The sequence below is a fragment of the Homarus americanus genome, unplaced genomic scaffold (assembly GCF_018991925.1).
Source record: "Homarus americanus isolate GMGI-L3 unplaced genomic scaffold, GMGI_Hamer_2.0 scaffold50325, whole genome shotgun sequence".
In the NCBI taxonomy this organism is placed as follows: domain Eukaryota; kingdom Metazoa; phylum Arthropoda; class Malacostraca; order Decapoda; family Nephropidae; genus Homarus; species Homarus americanus.
This window is the reverse complement of record NW_024742772.1, coordinates 527,460-548,455: the sequence shown is the minus strand read 5'-3', so window position 1 is coordinate 548,455 and position 20,996 is coordinate 527,460. Positions and strand designations below refer to the sequence as shown.

At 49.1% G+C, this 20,996-nt stretch overlaps 1 protein-coding gene across 11 annotated transcripts in view; it reads right to left on the bottom strand.

Moving 5' to 3' along the window:
* The window catches only part of LOC121877018 (atypical protein kinase C-like), a 122,460-nt gene that overhangs the window by 79,135 nt on the left and 22,329 nt on the right, over positions 1-20,996 (bottom strand). Inside the window, exon 1 of one of the 11 annotated variants that reach the window (XM_042382617.1) lies at positions 11,526-11,540. The exons of 8 other annotated variants lie outside the window; for them this stretch is intronic. Coding sequence is in view for 1 of the 3 variants with exons in the window: in XM_042382618.1 (XP_042238552.1) it covers positions 11,116-11,131 (16 nt within the window). In the remaining 2 variants the exon portion in view is untranslated. Of the gene's footprint in view, positions 1-11,115; positions 11,541-20,996 lie in introns of those variants that run through there. 2 more of the 11 variants (XM_042382618.1, XM_042382616.1) reach the window with 2 other exon arrangements.

The window sequence follows — 20,996 nt, the reverse complement described above, 5'->3', positions numbered from 1 at the left end:
TGAGTGATGGGGTGACTGGGAGAAGTCACCCAACCACAGCTGTCATGAGCATCGTGGTGACACAACATGCGGAAAAAAACTGCGACACACACACACACACGTACAGACACACACACACACGTACAGACAACGTGGTAGGCTGGGGGTTAGGGATGAGAGGGGGTAAGAAGAGAGGAGGAAGAAGAGAGGGGGGGGAATAAGAGAGGGGAGAAGAGGGGGGAAGAAGAGAGGGGGGGAAGAAGAGGAGGGGGAAGAAGAGAGGGGGAAGAAGAGAGGGGGAAGAAGAGAGGGGGGAAGAAGAGAGGGGAAGAAGAGGAGGGGAAGAAGAGAGGGGGAAGAAGAGGGGAAGAGAGAGGGGAGGGGGGAGGAAGGGAGGGGTGAACACAAGAGGAGTTGTGGAGGCCCACTGATGCGATGCACGCGTGCATAACGCACCAACAGCCGATGACACACACACGCACCCTCCCCCACACACACGCACCCCCTCCCCCAAACACACGCACCCCCAAACACACGCACCCCACACACACACCCCTCCCCCTCCCCGCACCCTCCCTCCCCACACACACGCACCCTCCCCACACACACACACGATAGAGAGAGAATAACTTCCCTCCTCCAACCATTCACGCCACCACAACACACACCCATCATACAAATATACACTCTGACTCACCACACACACACACAATTACACTTATGTATGTATGTATATACTGAGCCACACATCACCAAGTAGTTATACATTTACTAGAGAACATAACAAGCTGGGCGTTGTCGTGGGGAGGAGGAAGAAGAAGAAGAAGAAGAAGAAGAAGAAGAAGAAGAAGAAGAAGAAGAAGGAGGAGGAGGAGGAGGTATGTATCTGTATGTGTGTGTATGTGCTGCAGTACAACACGCTAATCTCACCCTTAACTACTGAAGAGATAAAGACCAACCATTACCATGTTCCCGTGTTTACCTATCCACTAAGACTTGACCATTTCTTGTAATCCCTCCTCGACATGTTAACGATATAGCCAACAGTCAAGTGTTTAACAGAGATTAGCTGTGTCGCCCATCTGGTGCCAATGTATAACTGGGAATTAAAACTGTGTTGCTACGATGAGAGAGAGAGAGAGAGAGAGAGAGAGAGAGAGAGAGAGAGAGAGAGAGAGCAAATAATAAAAAAAAAAACCAATAATGATATAGTTTCAGTTTTCCATCACGATCAAAAACACAAATAAGTGAACCTCTGAGAGAACTGTGGCCGACTCTCGTGGTTTTGATATACCTGTGTGGTTACCGACTGTCGCATGCATGGTCCGGTGATTCCAGGGAGGGCATTCACACACACTCACTGCACCTCCATCTACACACCTCCAGGATCATCCACCACACACCTTCAGGGTCTCCTCTACACCACCTTCTTCAGCTTGGGTTACTGTATGTGTGTTTCGGAGCCAGGGAGGTGGATTTTTATAAGGTATGGTGTGTGTGTGTGTGTGTGTGTGTGTGTGTGTGTGTGTGTGTGTGTGTGTTAATTACCTAAATTGAAAAGCGAGAACTTGCGTAACACTTATTAGCATTTTTGCTGCCTTTCCTTACCAGTATTAAACACACACACACCACTTGATACATACTATGGACTATACACAAATAAGTGAATGGTGAGGATAACGTGAAGTGGTGTTGGTGGTCGCGCCTTCTCTCTCTCTCTCTCTCACACACACATACGAGGTGATTAGACCAGGCTGGAGCTCCACCCTCAAGGCACAACCATCATCGTGCACCCCCCTCTACCTCACGCTACACACACACACACACACACCAAGCCTCCTCCCCACACACACCAAGCCTCCTCCCCACACACCACAATACCAAAGGGACAATGGACCCTCCCCCCCCCACCCCCTGGCCCCGGAACACGATACGTCACACCCTAAATAAAATCCTTGGATAATTGACCTATCGACAAAGACACCCCTGTGACCCCTGGGAGTCCTTAGTCGTGGTTAAAATTACTTGGAAGTGGTTTGGTTAAGTGAGGAAGTCGTGTCACCCCATACGTGTGATATTTAAGGTTATTTGTTAGTCCCTTGTCAATGTTTAATGTAATGTTCTTGTTGTTCTTGTTGTGGTTGTTGTCATTGTTGTTTTTCGGGAGGGTGAGGGTAAAAAAAAAAATAATAGCGTTTCTTTTACGTTACATGCATTGACTGATCTGGGGAGACAACTTGCTTAAACAAACAAACAAACAAACAAACAACTAAGCATAAAAAACTGTACTTATGATTGCTCAGAACAACCCCACCCCACCCCCCCAAAAAAAAACACCCCGAAACCTTAGAATAAATTACTTAAACAAACACAAACACTAATCATACAAACACACAAATAAAACAACAATATTTCTCCCTCCTTCATCGGCTTATTCTTTACTCACCACAAGACCGAGAGCATACACGTTATCTAATACATGCGGGAAGTATAGACGTGAAGACTTGGGAGGAGTTGTTGTTGTTGTCTTGATAACTAGTGATGAGCTGAAGTTGGCTAGTTGGGGGGAGGGGGGGGAGGGGGAGGAGGAGAGGGGATCACTGGGGAAATCATCTATCGCATCTATCAGGGGAGAAGTGAGGTGAGGCTCCATCTATCTGAGTGTGGGGAGGGAGAGGGAGAGGGGAGGTCTCTCTTTCTCCCTCTCACATACACACACACCTCATCCAGCACCCACCCTGCTTTTTCATCCCAGCCCACCTCCAACCCACCCTGATCTTCCTCCCAGCCCACCCTGTTCCCTCTCAGCCCACCTCCCATTATGGAAATGAGATGCAGTATACCACTAGGCCCCAGAGAACAGTGCAACAAGGGGCGTGCAATTGCAAAAACAAATTACCCACATAATTAATCTATTAACAACACACACACACACACACACACACACACACACACACACACACACACACACACACACACACACACACACACACACACACACACACACACACACGAGAAAAAACAATAAAAAAACAAGAGATTAAACCAACCTTTCTTCACTTCTGGGTCAAAAAATCTTAGTGCATCATTTAGTTTCCACCACATTCTATCTCACACTGACCTGAATACACGTTTAGGAAGATAGTCCAATGTTTACCTTTTTTTTTCCCCCGCGCTTTTTCAGAGATTGTTGATGCCTTATGTATTTTCTGGGGTCACCTGAAGATTAGACACCCTTAGGTTTGCTTTGATATATATTTGCATTATTCTGAGACCTATACAGACATAATAAACACACACACACACACACACACACACAGGACGCCTTATTTGTGATTTTCGTAGTTACAGGAAACTCCGGCCGGACATTTCCTGAATTTCCCAGTTGTCCTCGATACGGTCCACTGAATTGTCTCGCCTGACACCACCAGTACCACCATTCCCATCACCACCTCTACTACCAACACCTTCACCATACCTACCAACGCTTACCATCACTACCTACCTATAACAACATCACCACTGCTACCAACACTACCCCCACCACCACCTCTACCACCAACATTACCCCCACCACTACCACCATCCCTTACCATTAATACCTACATCAACACCACTACCACCACTATACCTACCAACACTACCCCTTACATCACTACCAACAGACAGACAGACAGACAGACTCGATCATCAGTGAGGCACTGACAATATCGATATGGCGGCAGGTCAACTAACAAGACAAGTTATCGAACCGCTAATCGACCTCCTCCTACTTCCCTATTGACAAACGGTAAGCCGAGACCTCCCTCACCCCCCCAGTACTTCCCTCACCCTCACCAGTACTTCCCTCACCCTCACCAGTACCTCCCCCACTAGTTCACACAAAAGATACAATGTCACACCTAGACTATTACACCATTACAATCAATACACACAACACAACACAACACAGCACAGCACAACGCAACACAGCACAGCACAACACACACCAGCTACTGCCCCAATCTCTCTCTGTGTGTCCCTCTTACCTGGCTGATTTGGGTGTCATTTAGGTGTCATATTACAGGTGTTAATTAAGTACTTGTGAATTCAGCTTGTACGTGACCAAGATCTTTTTTTTACATAGAGTTTACAAATTAAAAGTAGAGTCTCGGTGTAATTCTGAAGTCATTATAGAAATTATTATGATTATACCTGAACTCTGGAGTGGCTATATTAGGGAGTTTCTTATAATAATGAGGAGGGGAGGGGGGAAGGGGAGAGGGAGGGGGAAGGGGGGAGGTGGGGTTATGAGGGAGGGGAGGGGTTTTATTGTATATATATATCAATGGGTATTCAAAGAGTAAGAGGCTCCAGAAGGGAAGGGAGAGTCTCAGCGTAATTTTGATGCCATTGACGTAGACTCCTGTTACCTGAGCTCTTTAAGTGAGTGAGCGAGCCAGACAGGTAGATACTAAGTGAGCCAGACAGGTAGATACTAAGTGAGCCAGACAGGTAGATACTAAGTGAGCCAGACAGGTAGATACTAAGTGAGCCAGACAGGTAGATACTAAGCGAGCCAGACAGGTAGATACTAAGTGAGCCAGACAGGTAGATACTAAGCGAGCCAGACAGGTAGATACTAAGTGGGCCAGACAGGTAGATACTAAGTGAGGTAGACGCAAAGTGAGCCAGATAGGTAGACACTAAGTGAGCCAGACAGGTAGACACTAAGTGAGCCAGACAGGTAGATAGTAAGTGAGCCAGACAAGTAGATAAACCCTTCAACTTCAAGAGACAAGTAAAAAGTTTATTTACCTAATCCTTCAATAATGAGAAGTAGTCTAGTTTATAACAGTCTCTCTCTCTCTCTCTCTCTCTCTCTCTCTCTCTCTCTCTCTCTCTCTCATTATACAGAGGCTATGGTAGGGTTAGCTGGCGCATTAGCACACACGGCCGACAACTACACGGCGACGCGCTAGTTCGACCCAGAAACACTACCGGATCAACCAGGTGTAAAGGGTGGGGGGCTACCTAACTTGACACCCAGCCAGCCCGGGTGGGGAGTGAAGTCGGTGTGAAGTCGGGTGAGGGAGTGAAGTCGGGTGAGGGAGTGAAGTCGGGTGAGGAGGTAAAGTCGGGTGAGGGAGGAAGTCGGGTGAGTGAGTGAAGTCGGGGTGAGGGAGTGAAGCTGGTGAGGGGAGTGAAGTCGGTGAGGGAGTGAAGTGGGAGGGGAGTGGAAGTCGGGTGAGGAGTGAAGTCGGGGGGAGTGAAGTCGGTGGAGGAGAGAGGGAGAAAATCCCTGTTGCACGTTGCCTCTGCCTCCTTGTATACCGACAGCTTTAGTGTACAGTGTGTGTGTGTGTTGTATCCAGGGGGGCGGGAGGAGGAGGTGGTGGGTAGGGGGAGGGAAGGTAGTAGGAGGGTAGGAGAAGGAGGGGAGGAGGAGGAGGAGAAAGAGGAGGAGGAGGAGAAAGAGGAGGAGGAAGACGAGGAGGAAGAGGAGGAGGAGGTGGGTAGGGGGTAGAGGAGGTAGAAGGGAGGGTAGGGAGAAGGAGGGTAGGAGGAGGGTGAGGAGGAGGAAGAGGGTAGGAGGAGGAGGAGGAGGAGGAAGAGGGTAGGAGGAGGAGGAAGATGGTAGGAGGAGGAGGAAGGTCAAGCCTATGTGACCCCTACTTTCACTGCTTAATAAATATATCTAACCAGGGAGTATATGAGGTAGGGAGAGGGAAGAAGGGAGGTACTTCATCTTCTCCCCTCACCCCCTACTAGCTGACGGCACCCTCTTGGCCCCCACGAGTGATAGTGACACTTTATTAAGCCAGAAAAATACAGATACGGAGTTGAAACACAATAACAATATTGACAATGACTCCGTGTGTGTGTGTGTGTGTGTGTGTGAAGGTATAGGCACACACACACACACACCAGCTTTAAACACGTACTGGTGGTCAACGTCGGTGAGGGCGAGAGTGCAGACAATGGCATGGTGATGAGACACAAGCAACAGGAAGTGAGAAACAAAGACCCACCAAACTAAGTATAAAGACCCGGCACTCACTCAACAAAAGGTCTTGTGCCCCCCTGTTAAGGCACTGCTTACTCTTTTTTAGGGTGTGGTGGGAGTGGCAAGTGCGGCTTAAGAGTGTGGTGAGGTGTGGAGCAGTGTGGAGCAGGTGTGGTGGTGGAGGTGTGGAGCAGGTGGTGGAGGAGCAGAGGTGTGGAGCAGGTGGGTGGTGGAGGTGTGTGGAGCAGGTGGTGGAGGTGTGGAACAGGTGTGGTGGTGGTGGTGGAGGTGTGGAGCAGGTGTGGTGGTGGTGGTGGTGGTGGTGTGGAGCAGTGTGGTGGAGGTGGAACAGGTGTGGTACAAGCAGAAGAGTGGTAACAGTGGAAGTCACAGGTGTGGCACTGAGGGGCGTGTGTAGGGTGTGGGTGGTAGGGCGTGGTGGTAGAGGGGTGAAGGGCGTGGTGCAGGTAAGGAGGTCGCGGTAAAAGCTGCGGTAAGAATGAAATGTAAGAGGCAAGACGAATCAAGGGTGAGGAGGAGGAGGTATCGGTAGTCACAGCAGCAGCCCGCAGGAGGAACACCCCAACACAACGCTACCACCACCACTAACACCACCACCCACACCCACTATCACCACCACCCACCACACCACTATCACCACCACCCACCACACCCACCACCACCCACCACACCCCACCACACCCACTATCATCACCACCCACCCACCCACCATCATCACCACCCACCACACCCACTATCACCACCACCCACCACACCCACTATCACCACCACCCACCACACCCACCATCACCACCACCCACCACCACTAACACCATCACCACCACCCACCACACCCACTATAACCACCACCCACCACACCCACCATCATCACCACCCACCACACCCACTATCACCACCACCCACCACACCCATCACCACCCACCACACCCACTATCACCACCACCCACCACACCCATCACCACCCACCACACCCACTCATCACACCACCCACCACCACTAACACTCATCATCACCACCCACCACACCCACTATAACCACCACCCACCACACCCACCACCCACCACACCCACTATCACCACCACCCACCACACCCACTATCACCCACCACACCCACCACACCCACTATCACCACTACCCAGTATTCCAGCTCAGCCCCTCGTGATACACCATCACTTAATTACACCAGCCCTGCACCATTACCACCCACCTGACTGCTATTTTTGACCTATCCTGTATACTAATCTCTGTGTGTGTGTGTGTGTGTGTGTGTGTGTGTGTGTGTGTGTGTAATCTGGGACTTGGTGTACACTATATATAAGGTAGACACCATAAAAAACAGTAGCATACACACACACACAGACAGACAGATAGACAGACAGACAGACAGACAGACAGACAGACAGACAGACACACACACACACACACACACACACACACACAAACACACAAGTGCTCCTCATTTACCTTAACAGTGACTGGTTCTTTTAAATTATAGAGGCGCCACGTCATCATTGTTATGTTTATTTAACGCGTCATGCAGAATGTATAATTACGGCAACACCGACCAGATTTTTTTAACCAATACTGTACCGTGGTTTAGGTTAGGTTAAAATAGCAGTTGGTTAAGTGAGGCAGAGATTAAGTTAAAAGAGGAAGGGTTAGGTTAAGTTATTAGTAGATTAGGCAGAAGTTAGGTTAGGTTAGGTTTAGAGTAGACTGATTAGGTTCCTCAGACTCACAAGTCCTCACCATTTAACTGACATTCATCTTACATACTAACCTACTGTTCATATCCTCTACAAGCCGCAATCTAACCTAACCTAACCCCCCACCACCACCTCCCCTCCTTCCCCCAGTGATAAATGACCAGTGTGACTCAGTCCATCCTTGTACATCCCACGAGAGAAAACGAATAGGTTGTGTGTTTTTTAAGGATAAACTGTGGTATATGTCTGTAGTTAGGGACGATTATGTAATTATTGGGGTTACAACACTGATCCCCGGAGATAATTGAAACATTTATACTCGAATTAGGTTAGGTTAGGTTTCCAGGTACAAGGATTAGTTACACACACACACACACTGTAACATAAACACAAACAATTAAACACACACACACACACACACACACACACACACACACACACACACACACACTGGGGTCAATCTTCAAGATGAATCACGCCCCACGCGCTATTAACATAATTGGACTCTGTGTTTAGACAAAATAATGGGCGATGAAACTTTCAACAGCAGCTGACTGACCTTGACAACCAACACACACACACACACACACACACACAAAATTGGTTGTCCCTCGTGTAACGAGGATGGCCGGCCCAAGGGCCACCTAGGCGTGAATTTGTTTAAGGTGTAGAAGCTGTCGCCAACACAACAACTACACCCTCAGTTAACGAGCTGCATGACCCAGTGTCAAGGAATAGTCCGAGAAGACCGGACAACTCGCCAACTGCACTGGCTAACCATTACCCCGGAACACGATCCACAAATCGATAAATATCCAGGTCCCCAATTACTGCTGGGTAGACAGAGGCAAATGGCGTAAAGAAACTTGCCCATAGTTTCACCCTGCCCGGGGATCGAACCCGGGTCAATTACAAGACAATAATAATAACAGTAATGAGTAAAACAACATCAAGAATAGTAATAATAACAATAATAACAAATGATGAGTAATAATAATAAGAAAAACAACAACAGCAATAATAATAATAATAATAATAATAATAATAATAATAATAATAATAAGGTTCACCCCCCAAAACCTTCCATTACACCACAAATGAAAAAAAACAAAACAACTATGACCCTGAATATTCCATCGTGGCAGCCAGACTCATTTACCAACCAATCAAACCGTATGGAGTGTAACTGTGGTGAAGGAGGAGACCAAGTTAAGGGCGAGGGTCAGCTGATGGACTCAATGGCCACGACTCAAACTTGGAAATTGGACCAAGTTTTTAATCAAATATCACACAGAAGCAAATATGATGGGGGGAGGGATGGTGGGGGGTAGGTGGGGAGGGGAGGGGAGGAAAGGGAAGAGAATTTCCACCACAAATCAATAAAAAAAACTACAACTTTTACTCCCATACATACAAAAAGTTTATCTATATATTTACTAGATACATAAAATATCTCCTTTAAAGTTTAATATCCCGACCCAACATTTTATTTACTTTTATTTTTTTATTTATTCATGAATGTATTTATTTGTTTTGGTATAATTTAAGACAATTGTTTATACTGATACTAAAATCTTTAGATGGACGTCGACCCAAAATGGAGGAGTACAGATATTACTCATAGTGTAATAGTCAAGATGTTACGTGCTGTCAGGGAGGGAATATTACCCATAGATATTATCACTCTACACACACACACACACACACACAAAGGGAGCCTCGCCACGGTCCTAACACGGTAAAAGTAATCATCCACACTTCAACATGCACACCTATCATACGCCTCCCACCTACCACCTCACCCCCTCCCGACTCTCAAAATGTCAGTGTCAAGTTTCTTCAGGAGGATTTCAAGGACAACCGTACGAAGGGGGTGAGGGGGGGGGGGTGAATTAACAAAGGGAGAACCGCTAAGTATTATAGGACGGACACACACACACACCTGACCGGTAACATTATGCAACAACAACTGCATCCTGCTTTTCTGCCGGTAACAATTCACATTCCATTGATAAGTCACAGATGGCGATAACCACTATGATAATATTTACACTGTCCGCCTAAGACCTCCTCAACCTTTCCTCTCTACCCGCAAATAACCTGAGACCCTTGTGTGTGTGTAAGGTAACTGTCCTTCTGATAACGTGATGCCAGGAAGATGAGGTTCGGTGGTAAATCCGGGGATCAAGTCTCAGGGCCTGCGAGACCAACGTTATTCACCCATTTTTGCGTGCACACCGAGAACACACACACACACACACACACACACACACACACACATAAGGAACGGGAGAGGACAGCGAGGGAGCAACAAGTCCAGTGTTGGGATGAGATGGTGGGCAGGTGGGGGGGAGAGGGGGGAACAGCTGGTTGGAAAACAGGGGGAGGGGGTGGAGGGGAGGGGATTAATTCTTCCTGTGCCTTAACGAGGATGATGAACTACTCAAGTGGCTGTGGCTGAGTTGTAAGAGCAGCGGCAACAATAACAAGAGTGGCGGGTGTGGTGGTGGTTGGTGGTGGTGGTAGGTGGTGATAGTGGTGTGGTGGTAGGTGGTGATAGTGGTGTGGTGTGGTGGTAGGTGGTGATGAAGAAGGTCACCCATCATGCCACCTAATACCCCCTCCCTACCCTCCCTACCCTCCACCGCCTCTGAAGGCTCTGACTAACGTACTGCTACCCCCTGCACCACTATCACCACGACACAGAGACAGACACCAAACACCTCCACTGACAGCTTCCTCACCTGACCTATATTACTATCCTCCTTGAATTAAACACACACACACACACACACACACACACACACACACACACACACACACAACCACCCCAATCTCTGAACGTGTAAACAGATCTATATTTCACTACCTGGCACCCACCGAGAAGGAGTGGGGAAATAACACACTAAGTGGATAACTACATGAGTAAGTGCAATAACGAGAACAGGGACAAGGTGGGGAGGAGAGGAGAGGGTTAGTGTGGTGGATAGGGAGGAGAGGGATGGGAGAGGGATGATGGTGTAACGGAGAGGTGTTCGTGTGGGGGGCATCATCCAGGAGCCAGCCAACCAGGTGGTCAGGTCAACGCTCTGGCGGCACACAGCAGCAACCCCGGGGACACCCACACCAGGCAGTGTCAAGCTACCCTACCCTACCCTCCACCTACCCTACCCTACCCTACCCTCCACCTACCCTACCATACCATACCCTCCACCTGTACCACAATGCCTTCCCTCCTACCACACAACACCGCTTACTTACTTACTTTAACTTGAAACTACTGTACCACCACCACACTTATATACTACACAGGTAAACAGATAAGCAGGTAAACAACTATCCCATCACCACCACCACCAGAATCACCATCACCACTCTACCCAGACCCAAACTAACGACAATAAACACATAATAATCACCTACCACGTATTAAGAACATACTCAATAGTCCAGACACACACAGAGAGAGTTAACAGTGTACCATCCGTCACTACACTGTGTCGTACAAGTCCACTAAAGTGTCCCCAGTTCCGTGACCACAACACCCCTCCTGGTGACACGGGGCAGGGAACGACGTCTAGCTTTCAGGAGTGTCAACATTATCACTAGTATTATTTATCCACAAACACACTACACGAGGAAAATTTGTCGTCGAGGGAAGGTAATGTTGCTCTGATTGTTGGGGTGTACATCACAGATAAACACAAAGTAGAATCACTGTTGTTAAAGAAGAGGGCGGGGGGTGTCAGGGCGTGGCGGTAACCTCAAGTGTTACGGCCACGACCAGACGAGGTGTGGGAGCGAGCGACGACACACACACACAACACTCGTACATACACCCGCGCTTCACCACGACCACAGCCAGACTGACCCGGGATCCAGCCGGGCCCTCGGAGTTGGTTGGACCCCCTCGCCCTCGGCCCCTCCTCCTCCTCCTCCTTCGGCTGCCTCTAGACACCCCCTCGCGTATACCTCCCTCCCCTCCCGCATTCCGTACCACCCCCCTTCCATATTAATCCTCCCCCACCCCCCCTTCTTTACTCACCCCTCACACACACACACAAAACATTGTACTTTTCCTTTCATTAGAACTTTCTATTAAATCTATTACGACACATGGGTACCTGAGGCTGCACTATAATCTTTCCACACTGCATTCAACCCCCCCACCACCACACACCTGGAAGCACCACACACACAAACAAACAAACACGTCGGTCGAGTGTAGTTGTTTTATCTCCACCAGCGACAAAAAAACAACTAAATTGCCTAGGGAAGGTAACAGTTTATAGAGAAAGAGACGAGAAGATAATATATATGTATGTGTGTGTGTGTGTGTGTGTGTGAGAGAACGGGGCATGGACATTTCCCGCTGTGTGGCTGCCCAGCTCTCCCCGATGACTCATGCCCACCTAGCAGCCTGGGAGGGAGAGGGCGGGGAGAGGGGGGGATGGACCACACACCTGCACCTGTCCTGCCACCCTGACACCCCACCATCCTCCTGACTCCCTCAACACAACACCTCCTACACTAATACCTCTCACTCTCCCTTCCTCACTTTACAGATAAATCCTTCTCAACCTCCCCTCCCTCCCTCCACATACGCTCCCCACCTCCCCCACCGCCCCCCTCCCACCCAACCCCTCCCTCCCTCCCCTAGGCCAAAAGTACACAAACACCTGTGCCATCACCTCATTCTCTCACGTTGCCCCATACACCTCACTACACATCCTCCTCATCAGCTGAGGGCTAATGAGGAGAGGGAGGGCGGGGTGTATATTAGGTTAAGGGGCTGCATGAGGAAAAACAACCCCAACAACAGCCCCCAAGTGACCAGGTTAGGCCCTAATCACGGGGTTAATTAACAGGCTATAACACCACCTGTCACCTGTAAACACACACAAAAGGTCAATTAGGTATATGTAGGTTAAAAAAAGGTGTACTCTCTCTCTCACCTGGACCCACATATCTGACACCGTTTTCCCTAAGGTTGTACCCGATATGCCAGCAACAAATTTGAATCCAACTTCTTCAATGAGTACTCTTGTCTTTCAGAAGGGAACGAACGCCAGCGAAACGAATGCTGGCACGGGACGAAAAGATACAAAGAGTGACGGGCACGAATAAAAGGATACGAGTAGAAACAGAGACGGATGGACACACACACACACACACACACACACACACACACACACACACACACACACACACACACACACACACACACACACACACACACACACACGGGGGAACGGAAAGACGATCACCGAGGTATGCAGCCCGCCAGCCCCTGTGTAATTCAGCCATCCCGGTGAGTAAGAAGTCAACCAGGTATGTACTTGGTCAGCCAGTTATGCAGTCAGTCTGTTGGATGTGCAGTCAGTCAGTCAGCCAGGTATACAGTCAGTCAGAAAGACATGCAGTGAGTGTTGGATGTGCAGTTAGTCAGACAAGTATGCAGCCACCCGGCTAGGTATGCAGTCAGGCAGAAAGACATGCAGTGAGTGTTGGATGCAGTCAGTCAGACAGGTATGAAGTCAGTCAGCCAGGTATACAGTCAGTCAGAAAGACATGCAGTGAGTGTTGGATGTGCAGTTAGTCAGACAAGTATGCAGCCACCCGGCTAGGTATGCAGTCAGGCAGGTCTGCACTATGCAGCCACCTGGCTAGGTATGCAGTCAGTCAGACAGGTCTGCACTATGCAGCCACCCGGCTAGGTATGCAGTCAGTCAGACAGGTCTGCACTATGCAGCCACCTGGCTAGGTATGCAGTCAGTCAGACAGGTCTGCACTATGCAGCCACCCGGCTAGGTATGCAGTCAGTCAGACAGGTCTGCACTATGCAGCCACCTGGCTAGGTATGCAGTCAGTCAGACAGGTCTGCACTATGCAGCCACCCGGCTAGGTATGCAGTCAGTCAGACAGGTCTGCACTATGCAGCCACCTGGCTAGGTATGCAGTCAGTCAGACAGGTCTGCACTATGCAGCCACCCGGCTAGGTATGCAGTCAGTCAGACAGGTCTGCACTATGCAGCCACCTGGCTAGGTATGCAGTCAGTCAGACAGGTCTGCACTATGCAGCCACCCGGCTAGGTATGCAGTCAGTCAGACAGGTCTGCACTATGCAGCCACCTGGCTAGGTATGCAGTCAGTCAGACAGGTCTGCACTATGCAGCCACCCGGCTAGGTATGCAGTCAGTCAGACAGGTCTGCACTATGCAGCCACCTGGCTAGGTATGCAGTCAGTCAGACAGGTCTGCACTATGCAGCCACCCGGCTAGGTATGCAGTCAGTCAGACAGGTCTGCACTCCATGCAGCCACTCCGGCTAGTAGGTATGCAGTCAGTCAGGCAGGGTTCGGCAATTATGCAGCCACCTGGCTAGGTATGCAGTCAGTCAGACAGGTCTGCATCATGCAGCCACCCGGCTAGGTGGCTGCAGTCAGTCAGACAGGTCTGTACTATGCAGCCACCCGGCCAGGGTATGCAGTCAGTCAGACAGGCCTGCACTATGCAGCCACTCCGGCTAGGTATGCAGTCAGTCAGACAGGCCTGCACTATGCAGCTACTCCCGGCTAGGTATGCAGTCAGTCAGACAGGTCTGCACTATGCAGCCACCCGGCTAGGTATGCAGTCAGTCAGACAGGTCTGCACTATGCAGCCACCCGGCTAGGTATGCAGTCAGTCAGACAGGTCTGCACTATGCAGCCACCCGGCTAGGTATGCAGTTAGCCCGGTGTGCGGCCTCCCAGCCAGTTATGCAACCAGTCAAGTATGCATCAGCCAGCCTGATATGTAATCAGTCATCCAGATATGCAGCCAGCCAGGTGTGTGTGTGTGTGTGTGTGTGTGACCTCGGGAACTAGAGGGGAGGGGGGAGTAAGACCCAGCATTATCCTTCAGGCCCCACAAAGCCAATCAGAGATCGGCGCCATAACAATATGAGACACGGGAACCCTTTTACTAGGCGCCAACACCACCACTACTACCACCACTCCCACTCACAGTAGGCCCTTAAACACACACACACACACACACATTAAAAAACTCATCAAAACCACCCCCCACCCCCTACCCCCCACCCATCCACGAAAAAATTAATCTAGGTGGATGAGGGAGGGGAGGGGGAGGGTGAAGAACAATTACCTACCAGATAAGGTCGCGTTGAGAGGGACCCCGAGACCTGAGCTGGGGTACAGGAAATATCACCTGGTCAAAATTACCTGGCGAGGGATAATGAACGACTCACACCTGGAAATGACCCGAGGTTGATTCCGGGAGCCAGGTAACACTCGAGGGGCTTAAATGGCTTAGTGTAAGACATTATAAGTCATTACTCCTATCGTGTTTATGGCTAAGTGGAGTAGATTTCTGAGGGCTACAAGACATAATGGCTGGAATTGCTAAACACCCAGCGTCTTTCACCTGATGATTAAGCACCCTGACGCTACCTGGGGGAAGTTTAGTTACGTTAGTGATTAACCTTAAGGTGAAATATATATCAGGTGGGCCAAATCTGCTTCTCCTACGGCCGAACCGAACCTAACCTAATCCAATATAACACCAGCCTAACCTAACCCAACCCAACCAGGTAGTGTTAGGGGGGCTGATCTTCATATGATCCGTGTGGGCGTGAGCTAGATGGGTACTGATGGGGGCGGGGGGCGTGAGGTAGGTAGGGGCATACTTGTGGGCGTGTGGTGGTGGTGGTGGTAGTGTGGGCGTGTGCTAGGTTGGTGGTAGTGGCGTGCTGGGTTGGTGGTGGTGGTGATAGAGGTGTAGTGTATGCAGGTAGCGTCATAAACCATACCTACCATCATCACGGCGTCACCACGTGCATGGACGGGATCGATAACACACACACACACACACACACACACACACACACACACACACACACACACACACACACACACACACACACACACACACACCATACATCACCATCGACCACACCCACAACACCACCTACACTACCACCTCTCTAACCTCACCTCGCATCACCACCAACTACCACAATCATTACTACCACAATTCTACACTTAATATTCTGAGGAACTACAAACCCCTCTCTGTCTCTCTCCAACCCTGAACTAGCACCCCCCTCTCTCCAGTACCTAACCCTGAACTAGCACCCCCCTCTCTCCAGTACTAACCCTGAACTAGCACCTTCTCCAGTACCTAACCCTGAACTACTACCAGCGGGCGACACCCACTGACACCCCTCACTTCAGCCCACACAAGAAGCATGTAGTCATGACTCAGCTATAAACGACAGTCAGAAACAGCACCTGTCGAGTCCCCCCTGCCCTCTCTCTCTCTCCCTTCCTTATCTTAATAATGCCGGGTGAGAGAGAGAGAGAGAGAGAGAGACCCAAAACAAACGAACGTCTCTGGAGTGTTAAGGGCGGGTATTATCAATTCAGGTAATAAATACAGCGTGTGTGTGTGTGATGCAGGTTAATTACATTTGGCCTGGGAAAATTAATCACCTGGGAAGACGAATGTTTGAGGTTAAATACGCTTGATTTGGGTTAATTAATTACGAGTAAAAAGACGATTATTAATAGAATATATTATCGGTTAATTATACTTCGATTTGGTGAATTAATTACTAAAGAGACGATTAAACAGTAGAGGTTAATCAGTTCAAAATACATAAGACAATAACAGGTTAATTACACTGACTTAGGGCGATTAATTACAGGTAAACAGAAACTTACCTGTACTGATAATTAAATATAGATTAAATGTAAAGAGAAAATAAAAAAATTAAAAACCAATTAAAAAAAAGTGTAAAGTTAATTAGATTCAGTTAAGGTAAATTAGTTACGGTAAAAAAACAAGATTGAAAACTCACCAGACTTATCAAAATAAAAACAAACAGGTTATTTAGTGACTGTAAAAACGTACATAAATTCGCCTGGTATATAACATTAAGAAATACACACACACACACACACACACACACACACACACACGCACCTGTTACATTAATACTGACAAAAGTAACATTAAATTTAACAATACCTCCAGGAGTACAGGTGAGAGAGGAACCCAAAGACGTCGCTTACCTGGAAAAAAAGATAAACAAATCACCATCAGTACTGTATGTTAATTAGTGCAGGTAAGTATCGGGTCTACCTGGTGGTCTGAGTCTCTGTGTATAGGGAAGATGAGTTGAGAGAGAGAGAGAGAGAGCCTAGTAGAATAAAGATGCAAAACAAACCGATAATAATACTTAACAATATCAGTCTCCCCCACCCCCCCAAAAAAAAACGGCCCCCCCTCTTTCGACCAATGACCGTGACCTCTGACCAGCTGACTGTGACCTCTGGACCAACTGCTCCCCCAAATTGAGAGGAATTTCCTCTCTCCCGTGTGGAGTATAAGACCCTGAGCTACATCATGTTTCTCAGCGCAAGGAAACACACAGGGGGGAAGGGGAGGGTGGGGGAGGAGGAAGAGGTGGGGGGAAGGGGAGAGGGTGGGGGAGAGAAGTGGGGAGAGGGGAAGTGGGGAAGAGGGAGGTGGGGAGGGAAGTGGGTGGAAGGGGAGTGGGGAGTAAGAGGGAGTGGGGAGAGGTGGAGGTGAGTGGGGGAAGGAAGGGGGAGGGGGAAAGAGGGGGGGAAAGGAGGGTAAGGGGGGAGTGGGGGGGAACAAAAAGCATTCTCTCCCATCATAACAATACAGTATAAGGCTACGAGTAATTACAGGAACGTTCATTACACCTGACCACGAGGTGAGAGGAGAGTGAGAGGGAGAGAAAGGGTGGTGGGGAGGGTAATGGGGAGGGAGAAGAGGGTGGTAGATAAGCCAAATTGGAAACCTTGTCGGTGTGGCAGGAACAATGGGGTAATCCAGTGGTGTGCACTCCTCAGGTGTGTGGGGGGGAGGGTGAAGTGTGGGGGGGGTGAGGGTGAAGTGTGGGGGGGAGGTGAAGTGTGGGGGGGGGAGGGAGCAAGGTCGTATCTCCCCACAATCCCCCCACTAACCACCACCACCCTATCTCCTGCACACACCTGTAAAGTGAGAAGAGGCAGCCAGGTACACACAGGTGGGATGCTGAAGTGACCCTACACGCTCTCACAGTGTAAGTAAGGAGAGATCAAGTAAACCTGGCCGTCTTCTCTGGTGTGTGTGTGTGTGTGTGTGTGTGTGTGTGTGTGTGTGTGTGTGTGTGTGTGTGTGTGTGTGTGCGACGCAGGCAATAATCACATCTCACCTCTAGTTACCAAGGTCAACACGCATCACGATCCTGCTGGGTAGTGTGGGGAGGGGGAGAAGGAGGGGGAGGGGGAGGGCAGGGGAAGGAGGAGGGCAGGGGAAGAAAGGAGGAGGGCAGGGATGGATAGAGGTGGGAGGAGGAGAGGGGATGGGAGGTGGGTAGGGGATAGAAACCCAACACCAGGTAGACCCCCATACACTCAGGTAAACCTCCAACACCTGTGATCTCCACCACTTGATCACCTACAACAAAAAATCAGGTGAGTCTCCAGTAACTACAAGTACAACACAGGAACATATATACATCCCAAATACTCATCATGGCATTGTTCCTCACCATCACCACACCATCACCACCATACCTCACCTTTAAGCCTCACCACCTATTACCACCACAGGTCTGAGCAGCATCACATTTCATCTCTCTCTCTCTCTCTCTCTCTCTCTCTCTCTCTCTCTCTCTCTCTCTCTCTCTCTCTCTCTCTCTCTCTCAGCCACGCCCATCCTTAGCTCAGTCCTTAAGGAGGTAACTGTCTTTCCTTCTCCCATCCTATGATTTCTGACAAGGACAACACACTCCCCTCCAACACACTTCCCCCTCACACACTCACACTTCCCTCTCACACACTTCCCCCTCACACACTCACACTTCCCTCTCACACACTCACACTTCCCCCTCACACATTCACACTTCCCTCACCCCGACACCACCAGGATAAAACCTCATAAGGTGGACAGTGCCATAGCTGCTCAGTACTCCAGATAACCCACTACACAGGTGTACCAAACGCTGACCACGAGTACAGGCAGGTGTTTATTTATTATCATTCATTTATTGTTATTATTTATTTATTTATTATGGCGAGGTATGAATCAATTCCAGGCTTGACTTAATTATATACGTTAATAGAGTGTATAATCAATTAACTATATTATATAATGCTTGTAGCTTTGGGAGTTACGATCACAAGACACTAAACTGTCCCTGTGGCTGCCTGTGAGAACGTGTGGGGGCGGCCATGGGTGTGTGGGCGGCCCCTTACGGCACAATGGTAGTAAAGAATAGGTGGTTGAGGGGGGTGGCACATGAATCACCCCCTCCCAGAATATATACTGCATTTTTTTTTGGTCATGTAATAAAAACTTAATTTGTAACACACACACACACACACACACACACACACACACACACACACACACACACACACACACACACACACACACACACACACACACACACACACACACACACACACACCAACTCCTGACTTAGAATAATACAAGAAATTAATGAGGTAATTCCTTTAGTTTACTGAATTGTTGCCTGGATTTACTGTAAGGTGTGTGGGCGAGGCTCGTTGCCAGAGCTTCCTCACAGTGAGGCGTCACCATAGGGGGGGGGAGGGGAGAGGAACAGAGGGGAAAGAAACAAGAGGAGAGGAGAGGAGAAGTCAGGTGTATAACAGACCACATCATTACCATCTGCCACCCACCTCCACCTGTGCTCCCTCTCTCTCTCTCTCTCTCTCTCACCTAGGCGTCTCCTGAGAGAGGCCATCAGCTGATCCACTTGGTCCAGCTGTATTGGCTTTACCATAAACCAATCCAAGAGTCGCCTCACCCAGCACCTTTGAGGATACACACACACACATAGACAGACACCCACGTGTACACACACACACACACCAACAACCGCCTGTACAAAAGTCTACGTAACCAGGTCATCAGGGAAATCAAGTCAGCCAAGAAGTCTTATTATCCCAGGAAAGTGCACGGCCTCAAGGAGGTCGGCATCGGTCAGTGGTACTCTAAGGTAAAAGATCTGTGGTCTTAACCGTCAGTCTCCCACACTTCCTTTCATCTCTCCTTTACCTAGTGAGGAGGCAGCTGAGATAATTAATAACCACTTTGCTACCATATGTCATACCCTACCCAGTCTTGACCTCACTTACCTTCCCCCTCCCAGTGTTCAACTATTTGAAATTGCCAACAAACTCCTGAAATTTAAACCCAAACGCTCCACAACCCCAATTGACCTCCGAATCAAAATTTACAAGGAGTTTGCAGTCGAACTTGCCACCCCCCTCTGTTCTATTATTAATGCATCCCTCAGACAAAGCAAATGCCCTAATGAATGGAAAACCGCACTTGTCACCCCTACCCTCAAGGTCCCCACCCCATACCCAGTCTACTCTGTGAAGACTTTGTTTTTGAGTGGGCATTTGCTCGTAATTATCAGTCAATTGATCCACAGCAATTTGGCAATATGAGGACCTCCTCTACATCACACTGCTTAGTTAGTTTCCTGGATTTCCTGCACAAAAGTAAGACATCACTGGCCGTTGCCCTTGTTGACTTCAGGAAGGCTTTTGACCATGTTGATCACTGCACTGTTATCAACAAGGCCAATGCACTAGGGCTGCCCACCAACCTGGTCTCATGGCTCACTGATTTCCTGAGTGAGCGTCGTCAGGCAGTGAAGTACCAGGGTTCTCTCTCCACATTCCAACACCTCACCTGCAGTGTTCCCCAGGGGACCAAGATGAGACCACTATGCTTCCTAATCCTGATCAACGACGCTCTAGGGACATTCCTAACAGGTGGAAGTATGTGGATGACTGCACTGTGGGGGTTACAGTGGACAACACCTCATCGGACGACTCATCGCTACAAGGCACCTTGGACAGGCTACAAGCATGGACTACGGAGAACAAGGTCACCATCAACCATACCAAAACCGTAGTCATGCACATCAATACCGCCACCTCTACAGTGCAAGCTCCAGCAGTCACAGTGGGTGCCCATCCTCTCCAGTTAGTTCAGTCTGCCAAACTCCTGGGTGTTAACATAGACCACAAACTGGGCTGGAAGGTTCATGTAAATAACACCGGCAGCCACCGACTCTACATGCTACGACGACTCAGGTCACGGGCAACCCACGCCAGAGTTGAGGACTATCTACAACGCCTTTATTCTCCCCAAACTAAAGTATGCTACCAGCCTGGTCGTCTTCTCTCAACTCTACCCAACAACGTCAGTTAGAGAAGGTACAGAAGAGGTCCTGCAGAATCATGCTCG